Source organism: Carassius auratus, chromosome 5 (assembly GCF_003368295.1).
Source record: "Carassius auratus strain Wakin chromosome 5, ASM336829v1, whole genome shotgun sequence".
NCBI lineage: Eukaryota > Metazoa > Chordata > Actinopteri > Cypriniformes > Cyprinidae > Carassius > Carassius auratus.
In genome coordinates this window covers 3,016,429-3,028,250 of record NC_039247.1, presented here as the reverse complement: position 1 = coordinate 3,028,250, position 11,822 = coordinate 3,016,429, and the positions used below count along the sequence as shown (strand labels likewise).

Here is an 11,822-nt window from a genome sequence, read left to right as displayed (position 1 = left end):
ACCATACAGTAACCTGTCTACGCCGCCATGACGCTCCCTCTCAGCTGCGATGCTGTCATGACGTAAGCACGCACGAGCGCGTCACGCGACGACGGTTTGTTTTGGCTTTAGCGGAGTTTGGGAGATCTTTTTTTGTTTGTTTGTTTGTTTGTTGGTGTTTATTCGTAGCTGTTCTCAGTTTGTTTTAATTAATTATGTAGAATTTATCGATTGTTGGTAATTATTTTATATATTTGTTTAAATTGTTTGTAACCCCCTGGCAATGTTCGTTTTCTAATGTTGTTCGCGTATTAATTGTAAAAATAAAAATAATAATACAATTAATAAACAATAATAAAATTACATTTAATAAAAAAAAAGTTTGGATAGAAACAGAATTGTAAATTTAAATTATACAATTTTTAATTAAGAATTTTTAGTAGTATAGTGATTATTAACCATTAGTATATATTTTTTTGTTTTTTTTAATAGATTTAAATTAAATGCAGTGTTCTTTTAAACAACTTTCAGAATTTTAAAATATTTTTTGTAAGATTTATAATAATTTCTAATAATTCTTATATTATTATAATAATTGGGCTGATATTTCCATTCCCTTAAGTGTACATTTATGTAAACATTTTGTTTTGTTTTTAGGTCTTGAGTTAAATCACTTTCAGCATATTGTAGATTATTTTAATAAAAAACTTCACCATCAGTAGCCAAAAGAGACTCACATTTATTAGCAAACTTTCATTGTTAACCATTTAGTCTCCAAACCAAACTGAATTTAAATGAGCGTACACAAGTAGATATCAAACATATATACAACCAGCAATTATTCATCAGTCATACAAAAAAAAATAAAAAATAAAAATCTGGCCAAACAGTGTTTACTTTTTCACTGAATCGTAAATGAATCATGCTTAAAAAAAAAAAAAAAAAAAAGACAGACTGAAAGGGTGTAGTGTTCAGATTTAGAGTTCCTGAGATCTGTCTGTGTTGATCTCACAGCTCTTTCTCTCTCTTCACACTGGTGAAGACGTGATCTGTGTCCTCCTCCATCTGTCCGTCACTGGGCTCCGGTTTGATTCGGACTGAACTGGCTGAAACCGGACCAGAACCGACCGGATTCTGAAATGTTCTGGTTTGTACCGGTTCTGAAACGCCATCTCGTCTGCTTCTGGACCTGTTCACAGAGAGAATTACATTTATTCTTTTGTGTGAGTTTAAAGAGCTTATATAACATCCATTTGATATCTTTACTTGCTCAAGTACATACAATATACATTATTTGCCTTGAACTTCATTTATTTTGTTTTTGCACCAAAAACAGGGTTTTGTTTTAGTTTATCTAGATCTAAGATCCCCAAACATTATTATGAGCTAAAACCCTTGAATCACGTTCTTGGTTAATTATAATTTTTAGTGTTTTATATTGATTGTTTATTTTATAATTATTTTTTATTATGTTTAATTTCTCAGTATATTAATTTAATATATTTTTCTATATTTTATATAAAATATTTAATTGCATATATTTTTTAGATTTTATATATGTGTGTGTGTTTGTGTGTGTGTGTGAGAGAGAGAGAGAGAGAGAGAGAGACAAATGTGAAATATTTATACATTAAATATATAATTTCAAATAATATGGTGCATGCATCTTATATATATATATATATATATATATATATATATATATATATATATATATATATATATATATAAACAATTTTTATTACTTGTCTATATGAATGTTTTATATTTTATTAGATTTTATATTGTTTGTATATACATACTGTACCATACATACACACCTTATAGATTATATAGGCAATAAAAATATTGATTATTTAAAATCATAATAATTATCTTAAAATATTAGAATATTATTGTTTTAACCAATTATAAAAAATCATGAAATTAAATTAATTAGTAATTGTACTGTCATGTAAAAAAGGAATATTTGATAGTAATAGGTTTAATAATTATTTTGTCTGCACTGCATGTTGCAAAAACATTTATATTTGTGGTATAAATCCTTAACTTTTATTATGTCTAACGTATTCTGGTGAAATACTGTAAACATCCATCGACAGAAATGTTGAAAACTGTGCACATTGCTTCCCAAAATGCACTTTTATTTCACATTAATTTATTTTAATTTATTTTAATTTAATTCTTATCTTTCCCTCATCTCGTGGTCATTGATACGGACCTGTAGTTGTAGAACCAGTTGCTGACGGTGCTGGAGTGGAGGCCTAGCTGTGCTGCGAGTCTCTCGATGGTGTGTGGAGACGGATACGGCTCTGTCTGATACACCGCTATCAGTGCTTCTCTCTCCTGAGCGCTAAAGATGACACGCGGCCTCTTCACCACCTCACACCGTCCCCAATGATCACAAACCCAGCGTCCTCTGGCGTCTAACGTCCTGTGTGACTCACAGTCTGATCCCATCAGAGCACTTTGAGACGAGCTGCGAAAGAACAGACGACGTTTAAAGAAACAGTGCACCAAAGATGTGTAGGAGATATCCTTACCCTCAAGTCACCCGAGTGTGCTTCTTCATCAGGTTTGGAGAAATGTAGCATTGCATTAGTCTCTCATCAATGGATGCTCTTCAGTGAATGGGTGCCGTCAGAATGATAGTCTGATAAAAACATCACAATAATCCACAGTCCATTAGTGAACATCTGGAGAAGACAAAAGATGAAAAAAATCCAGTGTTAAGAAGTTTTATAGAGTCTATAATCCATAATAACGCTTCCTCCAGTGAAAAAGTGTTCTGGTCTGAATCAGGAGAGAAATCTGCACAGATCAAGCAGTGTTTAAACACATGTGAGAGATCTTTCACCGGAGGAAGTGTTATTATGGATTATAGACTCTCTAAAATCTTCTTAACGCTGGATTTGTTCCTTATTTCGTCTTCTCCAGATGTTCACTGATGGACTGTGGATTTTTGTGATGTTTTTATCAGACTCTCATTCTGACGGCACCCATTCACATCCATTGGCGAGGAAGTGGTGCAATGCTACATTTCTCCAAATCTGTTGAAGACACAAACTCCTGATGGACTGAGGACGAGTAAATCAAACACACATTGACCTCTCTGGTCCATCTTCTTCATAGCGTTGAGCTTCTGGATGTTTTGAGGGTCTTGGAGCCACAGATGCATCCGAATGAAGTTCTCCTTCCCCTTCAGACTGAGTTTAGTCCAGGGTTTGGGGTGCGACAGCAGTTCAGACACAGAGCTTTGTGTTAGACCCAAAACCTCTTCGCCGAACACGCGCTGACCTGCCAGAACAACAGCAATCAAGAGCGGCACTATTAAACACAAATACACTTAAACATTCAGATTATACGTCAAATGGTACATTTCATGCCCATTGATGGGGATTATATTTTTTTCTAACAATTTTCTTCAAAAATATAATATTAGAAATATAATTTCATAGTTAATAATTTACCAAAAGGAACTTTCTTAGTAAACTTTAATCTCATTGTTTACCATTTAGTCTCCAAAAGATTATTATTCAGTCATACTGAATTAAAAGAAATACTTTGGCGGATCAGGATTTACTTTTACGTTCTTTAAATGAATTGATAAATGTAATTTTATTTTTTTATGTAAATGTAAAATTTTTGGTACATTACAAGTAGAATTAAGATTTATATTATATTTTTTTCTGACTGTTTTCTTTAGATAGATTATATCCATTAAGTGAAAGTATTTTAATATTTTAAAGAGCAAGTCATGTAGGTTTTTGGAAAAAAATATCTCTTTTGCAGTTTATAACGTAGCTATCCTTAAATTAAAAAAAAAGTGCATGATTAATAAAGATATTTGAAAAGATATGATTTGAAAGAAAACAGTGCATCCTTGTGGAGCGGTGGACACAGAAGAGCGTACTCTAATATTTAATGGATATTCTGAGAAAACAAATAAGATGCATTTAAACATAATATTAGGACACTTTAAAATACCATATGACCTACTCTTTAAATTAGCCTTTATTTTTATAGTAATTTTGTTTGTTTATTTTATAAAAAAATATATTGTAATATTTATTTAGCTTTAATTTATTAGCTTTATATCTATATAGCTCTAATTTATTTATATGTCTATTTAAATTTTACTTAAATTTATTTATTTCAGTAAAATAATTTTATTTCAAGTCGTGATTTAAAAAATAAAAAATAAATAATGACTTGGAAAAAAAAGATGAAATAATATAAAATCTAAAAAAAGTTGCCTTGCAACACAATTAAGTTGAACTAAAACTGAGATAAATAAATAAAATATACAGACATAAAAAAAAAAGCTAACTTACTAGAACTTTAAAATTAAAATCAAAATGCAAACTTAAAAAAAAAAAAAATCGAATATTTATACTTGATTGGAGGTTTATTTTAAATGACTGAAAATACTGATTTTTAAAACTAGTATTTTTAGATAACAATAACAACACTGCTTCTGGTCTCTAGATACGGTTTAGGTTCCTGCTTTTATCTGTGGGATTTTTTCACTTGTGTTCTGCTCCAGCAGATGAAAACGATGCATTAGATCGGTTATGATCCGAGGAATCATTGATGTCTGATCTCAGGTCCTCATTTGCTTTATATGCATGAACACAAACCGATGTTGTTGACTGTGAGAGCTTCTTTGACCCTCTGCGTGATGCTGAAGGTGTCCAGATCCAGAGACTGAAGCTCACAGCTGCTGCTGATGGGACAGGAGCGAGGTCTCTGACGCGGCTCCGTCTTCACCTTTGACCCGTTAAAGACCTGAGTTCTCTGATCCGGATCCACAGGAAGTGTCTGGGACGAGCGGCTCACGGAGGACGGAGAAACGGAGGGGTCAGTATCTTCATCCAGTTCACATTTGACCTTCTGGATGATGCTTTGGACAAAATCAGCCGGGGACTGAACGCTGGGCTCCAGTGTCCCATCATCCTCTTCTTCTTCTTCTTCTTCTTCTTCCTGGAGCGCTGCTTCACTCGAGTCGTTCGTCGTATGCATCTCGTGTTTGGCCTGCTGCAGGATGTTCCTGATCACGTCGTCTGATGCCTGAGATCTGCTGCCTTCATCATCATCATCATCATCATCATCATCATCCAGCACTGAAACAAAGACACTCAAGCTGTGAGAATCCCTACAAACACATGCCATGAAACACTAGGACTGTCAATACATGAATGGATGGAAATCCGCTTTAAAACTCTCTGTTAAATGTTGTTAAAGTGAGATGTGAGTCTGCACTGACTCTCTCGACGACTCTGATCCAGAATGTTCCTGATCACGTCGTCTGAGCTCACGTCTGCAGCACCAACCCACGGGACGAAGACGCCTTCACAGACAAGAACAAACTAGATGACAAGACTACATTTGTATTTTTTTATTTGGTAAGTAAAATGTGTATATATATGTATATATGTGTGAATAATAATAATACTATATAATAGTTTATTCATTATATCAAAAATACCCCCATCTGTTTCATTACTTTAATACAACAAACTATTTTGGTACAAGAAAGCAAGCAAGAAAGAAAACATATTTTCCAAATAACTAAACTAACTGTCTTGAAAATGAGGAATTTACCTGAGAAATATAACTACAGGAGATATTGACTCTAAGATATTATCTGTTTTCAAAGAAACTGTTTAAAAGAAGTACATTTTCTAAGTTCTATCCATGAATATCAATATTGCATCACAATTCCATTTATCCATTTCTTCATCTATCCATCATTCCTTCCTTCCTTCTTTTCTTCCATCCATCCATCCATCCACCCATCCATCCATTAATCCTTCCATTCATCCATCTAACATCTTTCCTTCCTTTCATCCATCCATCATCCATCCATCCTTCCATTTATCCATCTAACCATCTTTCCATCATTCCATTTGTCATTCATCCATCCATCCATCCACCTTTCCATCGACTCTTCCTTCCTTCCATCCATCCATCCATCATCCATCCACCTTTCCATAGACTCTTCCTTCCTTTCATCCATCCATCCTCCCATTCATCTTTCCTTCCATCCATCCATCCATCCATCCATCCTCCCATTCATCTTTCCTTCCATCCATCCATCCTCCCATTCATCTTTCCTTCCATGCATTCATCCTTCCATCCTTCCATTTACCTTTCCATCCATCCTTCCATTCATCCATCTAACATCTTCCCTTCCCTCCATCCATCCATCATCCATCCATCCTTCCATTCATCCATCTAACATCTTTCCATCATTCCATTTATCCTACCATCCATCCATCCATCCATCCATCCACTTTTCCATCCACCCTTCCTTCCTTCCTTCCATCCATCCATCCTTCCAATCATCTTTCCTTCCATCCATCCATCATCCATCAATCCTTCCATTTACCTTTCCATCCATCCTTTCATTCATCCACCTAACCATTTTCCTTCCATCCATCCATCCATGTTTCCATTCATCCATCTAACCATTTTTCCTTCCATCCATCCTTCCAATCATCTTTCCTTCCTTCCTTCCATCCATCCATCCACCCTTCCATTCATCCTTCCAACCATTTTTCCTTCCATCCATCCTTCCAATCATCTTTCCTTCCTTCCTTCCATCCATCCTTCCATTCATCCTTCCAACCATTTTTCCTTCCATCCATCATTCCAATCATCTTTCCTTCCATCCATCCATCCATCCATCCTTCCATTCATCCATCTAACCATTTTTCCTTCCATGCATACTTCCAATCATCTTTCCTTTTATCCATCCATCCATTCATCCATCCAACCATCTTTCCTTCCATCCATCCATCCATCCTTCCAATCATCTTTCCTTCCATCCATCCATCCTTCCATTCATCCATCTAACCATTTTCCCTTCCATCCATCCTTCCAATCATCTTTCCTTCCATCCATCCATCCATCCATCCTTCAATTCATCCATCTAACCATTTTTCCTTCCATCCATCCTTCCAATCATCTTTCCTTCCTTCCTTCCTTCCTTCCATCCATCCATCCATCCATCCTTCCATTCATCCTTCCAACCATTTTTCCTTCCATCCATCCTTCCAAACATCTTTCCTTCCATCCATCCATCCATCCATCCTTCCATTCATCCATCTAACCATTTTTCCTTCCATGCATACTTCCAATCATCTTTCCTTTTATCCATCCATCCATTCATCCATCCAACCATCTTTCCTTCCATCCATCCATCCATCCATCCTTCCATTCATCCATCTAACCATTTTTCCTTCCATCCATCCTTCCAATCATCTTTCCTTCCATCCATCCATCCTTCCATTCATCCATCTAACCATTTTTCCTTCCATCCATCCTTCCAATCATCTTTCCTTCCATCCATCCATCCATTCTTCCATTCATCCATCTAACCATTTTTCCTTCCATCCATCCTTCCAATCATCTTTCCATCCATCCATCCATCCATCCTTCCATTCATCAATCTAACCATTTTTCCTTCCATCCATCCTTCCAATCATCTTTCCTTCCATCCATCCATCCATCCATCCTTCCATTCATCAATCTAACCATTTTTCCTTCCATCCATCCTTCCAATCATCTTTCCATCCATCCATCCATCCATCCATCCATCCATCCATCCTTCCATTCATCCATATAACCATTTTTCCTTCCATCCATACTTCCAATCATCTTTCCTTTCATCCATCCATCATCCATCCATCCTTCCATTTACCTTTCCATCCATCCATCCATCCTTCCATTCCTCATTTCTTCCATCCATCCATCCATCCATCCTCTCACCTCTCAGTCTCTCCTGGATGTGGCTGAGTGTCCGGATGCTGTGCTGGTCTGACAGGAAGTGCTTCATTCTCAGGAAGGGTTCTCTTCCTCTGTTGGTCAGTTTGCTCCAGGGTTTGGGTCGGGCCAGTATATCACTGACGGTTCCCTGAGAGAGACCGAGCACATAGTGACCGAACACCCGCTGACCGATGTTCAGCCGCTGAAGAGCCTCTCTGACCTGCTGAGCTAATCCAGCCGTGTCAAGCTCATCTCCATCCTCAGACTCCACATCTCCACAGGGGTCTGTCTCTTCTTTAACGAAGCTCTGGAGGCTTGGAGATGAGGGTGATGAAGAAGAGGACGACTCATTCAGTGCTTCTTCTTTCCCAATGGAGTGATGAAACTTTGTTGTTTCCGTCTGGATCACAAGATCTGATCAATGAGCAAAGGTATCAACAGATCAGACATACAGCAACATAACAGCATTGCTAATACACATCATTTAGCGTGCTTTTGTAAAATAAAGAAATAGATTTTCATTCTGTTTTCTCTTTCAATGTGGATTAGACTGTATTATGTGGATTTTGTGTGTTTTTAAGGCCGGATTAGACTGTATATTGTGACACTTACACCAGGCTTTCTCAAAACTCGGGTTTGTGAGTTCATGAAAATAAAAATGTAATGAAATAAGCACATAATTTTAAAATGAATTAAGAAAAAAAAAACACTGTAAAATCAGATTTTTTAAAATAAATTAAAATGTGAATACATAATTTAAAATAAATTATAAAGCTAAACTGTCTTATTTTAAATAGACTAGAAAAAATAATAATGCAATAAATCATCAATAAAACACACACTTAAAAATCTTAAATATATTATTTGAAATAAATTGGACGTACTTACTAACTTGGTTTTTTTCTCCCAAAATGTAAAACTATAATGCGTTTTAAAATAAAATATAAAAAAATCAAAATAAGATAAGTAAAAGGGTGAAATGTTTTATTATTATTATAAATTTTATTATTATTAAATAACATTCTTACCAAAAATACATTGTAATTAAACACAAAAACACTTATTAAAAACGCTATATATTTTATAAAATTTGTATACATTTTTAAATCAGAACAAATCAAAACAAAAACACCTAGCAGAAATCTGAAAAGTGCTGTATTTTGAATAAATTAGAAGAAATAATTTTTATATAAAAACAAGATTAAAGACTAAAAATCTAATTGAATTAGAATAAATTATAAAAAAATAAACACTTACCAAAAAGCTGAATTATTTTATTTGAAATAAATTCAAATTAATTAGAATAATTCAAACATTTAATCTACAAAAAAAAATAAAAAAAAATCTGATATTTTATTTGAAAAATTAAAATTAGAATACATTTTAAAATAAATACAATTAAAATAATACTTACCAAAAATAAATGGAATAATTTAGAATGAAAAAAAAAAAAAAAAATCGGCACAAATTTTTTTACAATTGAAATTAGAATAAATAATGTATTATTTGAATGAAGCACTCACCGTTATCAGCAGAAACGCTCCTGAGAGACACCTGAGAGAGAATCAAACACCAGTCAAATAACTATTGTAAGTGAATGACAATAATTTTTCATCAGTAGGTGGCGCTGCCAACAAACGCCTTAGTTCAGCTGACTGAATTCAGAATGGCATGCTTGCATACTATTAATATTTCTGCAATATAAATACAGTAAATAAGAAGAAAAGTGAGTGAAAATCATGTTTCTCTTACCGACACGACATCAGTAGTTTGCATCTGTGCTCGAAGAGTCCTGAAAGTCACAATAAAGAGACGTTTGTAATGTTATATCACTGTATATTACACGAGGAGAGAATATATTTATGTAATACCTGAGCTCAGCTTTGATCTTGTCATAGTCCTGCTGGGATTGTAGCTTTGTCTGGAGTCTCTAAGGAACGGACGAGATGTCAGTGTGAGTAAACGAGTCAACTGTTCCTTTAATAATCAATACCTCTGTATATTTCTACCTCTATATGCTGTGCTTTATTGGCCAGTTGCTGTTGCAGCAGAGCGACGTGATTGGCTGCTCGCTTCTGGACTTCCTGCAGCAGACTCTGAAGTCGTCGCACTTCCTGTTTCAGACGCTGAACGTCACGATGTGTCATCACAACCATCGTTTCCACATCAGCAGAGCTACAAATCAGTTCAAAGAACAAAAAAAAAAAAAACCTTTTCAATCTTGATTTAATGCATTATTATTTAGTAGTATATTTATATTCATATTTATTTCATTCATATTCAGTAGTATACTTTTACATTTATATTTATTTTCATGTTATAGTATATTTAGTACATTTGATATTTAGCAATATATTCAGTGTTTACATTTTATATGTATATTTAATTGTGTGTTTAGCAAATTAGTATTATATTTTGCAATACATTTGCTATTTATATTTAGTAGTATATTTTGTACACTTTATAATTTGCAAATCATTTAGTTTATTTACATTCATATTTACATTTTATATATATTTAGCACATTTATATTTAGTAATAAGCTTGGTATATTTATGTTATAATATATTTATTACATTTACAGTCATTTATTTAATTTATATTCAGTAGTATACATTTGCATTTATATTTATTGATATGTAATTTTATTTTTACATTTGATATTTAGCAATATATTCAGTAGTATATTTAGTGTATAATTGTATATCCTATATTTAGCAAATAATTTAGTTTATTTGCATTCAAAATTATTTACATTTCATTTATGTATATTTAGCACATTTATAATTATATTTAGTATTATACATAAGAATTTACTTTTATTTTCAGTAATTATTTAGTATATTTACATTTAAATGTCTTTATTTCATTTATATTCAGTAGTACGTTTTGTTAATTTCTGTTTATGTACAAGTAATAGTATATTTTGTACATTTTATATCTACATTTATATTTAGTAAATTTATATTTAGTGATATATTTAGTTAATTTATATTTTATAGAATATTTTGCAAATAATTTAGTTCATTTACATTAGTATTTACATTTATGTATATTTAGCACATTTATATTTAGTAATATGCATAGTATATTTAGATATATTAAGTAATAGCAATATATTAAGTGCATTTACAGAAATATTTACTTATATATTTAGTAAATTTATGTTTCTATTTAGTATGTTTACATTTCTAGGTATTAATTCTCACGTTTGAGCAAGACTAAAGTCGTTATGATAAAAGTCTTACGGTGGTGATGCTGCAGGAAACACACACAGATCCTGTAAAGATGAAGAAAGCAGATAGAAAGATGATAAACCTCCACTGAACAAGCAGAAAAACCTGGTTTACTACGGGGTAAAGCTGTGAGCAGCACGTTTCCCGATACGAATACTGTACATGTTATTCATCACACACCCGTGCAGTGACTCTGTAATCAAAGAGACAGACATAAACAGTGTGAGAGAAACTGAAGCAGCTCTTACCATCAGTTGTGCTCTTGATCTTAATGTATTTCCACGCAGCGCTGAGCTTCAGCAAACTAACATCAGACCAGAGACGAGGAGAAGAGAAGAGAGGAGGGACAACACAGCCGCATTCATCCAGACAATCAATCCCTGCAAACAAAGAGCTCCATCAATCCATCAATAGATCTATAGACAGCAGCTGATGGGGAGGAGTCACGATCAATCAATCAATCAATCCATCAATCAATCAATCAATCAGTCGAGAGGAGACATGCATTCAGCTGCACGCGTGTGCAAACGCTCACTATTTCAGTTTCACCTCTCAATGACCTTTTGTGAGACACATTAATGTATAAATGCACAATTACTGCCAGTGTCGTTATAGTAAACTAAAACCATGTAAAAAAAGACATTACTCAGTAATAACTGATTCAGAATATGAATCTTTTATCTACTACGTCTATAGTTTAACATGTCAGTAATACTAAAACAACTGCATATGTTTATAAAACTGCGTGTGCAATTATTATATATATTAGCATAGTAGCATAACATTATGATTTTTGCCACAGGTATATCATATTAATATTCATGCTCTGTATAGTAT

General features: G+C 33.6%; 1 protein-coding gene across 4 annotated transcripts; it reads right to left on the bottom strand.

Annotated features, from left to right (window-relative positions):
• Nucleotides 1-838: 838 nt before the first annotated feature.
• On the bottom strand, nt 839-11,348 carry LOC113068917 (homeobox protein cut-like 2). Of its 4 annotated transcripts, none has more exons than XM_026241865.1 (12): nt 11,234-11,348; nt 10,998-11,029; nt 9,759-9,924; nt 9,621-9,679; nt 9,502-9,541; nt 9,273-9,303; nt 7,753-8,163; nt 5,246-5,329; nt 4,620-5,102; nt 3,082-3,276; nt 2,201-2,458; nt 839-1,168 (listed from the first exon to the last, which is right to left on the bottom strand). In XM_026241865.1, the coding sequence occupies exons 1-11, from the start codon at nt 11,234-11,236 to the stop codon at nt 2,439-2,441; spliced, it is 1,524 nt and encodes a 507-aa protein (XP_026097650.1). In that variant the 5' UTR covers nt 11,237-11,348; the 3' UTR covers nt 839-1,168; nt 2,201-2,438. The 4 variants fall into 4 exon arrangements, with proteins under 4 accessions (XP_026097650.1, XP_026097659.1, XP_026097641.1 ...); XM_026241874.1 differs by having other exon boundaries at nt 3,088-3,276; XM_026241856.1 differs by lacking the exons at nt 839-1,168; nt 2,201-2,458 and having other exon boundaries at nt 2,974-3,276.
• Between the last annotated feature and the right edge of the window lie 474 nt (nt 11,349-11,822).

What these genes read in the sequence shown, in the direction of transcription:
- LOC113068917 (XM_026241856.1), bottom strand. An exon ending in AAACTACTGATGTCGTGTCG is followed by an intron (nt 9,304 to 9,501) that starts GTAAGAGAAACA and finishes ATTCTCTCTCAG; the next exon opens with GTGTCTCTCAGGAGCGTTTC. An exon ending in CATCCAGGAGAGACTGAGAG is followed by an intron (nt 5,330 to 7,752) that starts GTGAGAGGATGG and finishes TTGTCTGTGAAG; the next exon opens with GCGTCTTCGTCCCGTGGGTT.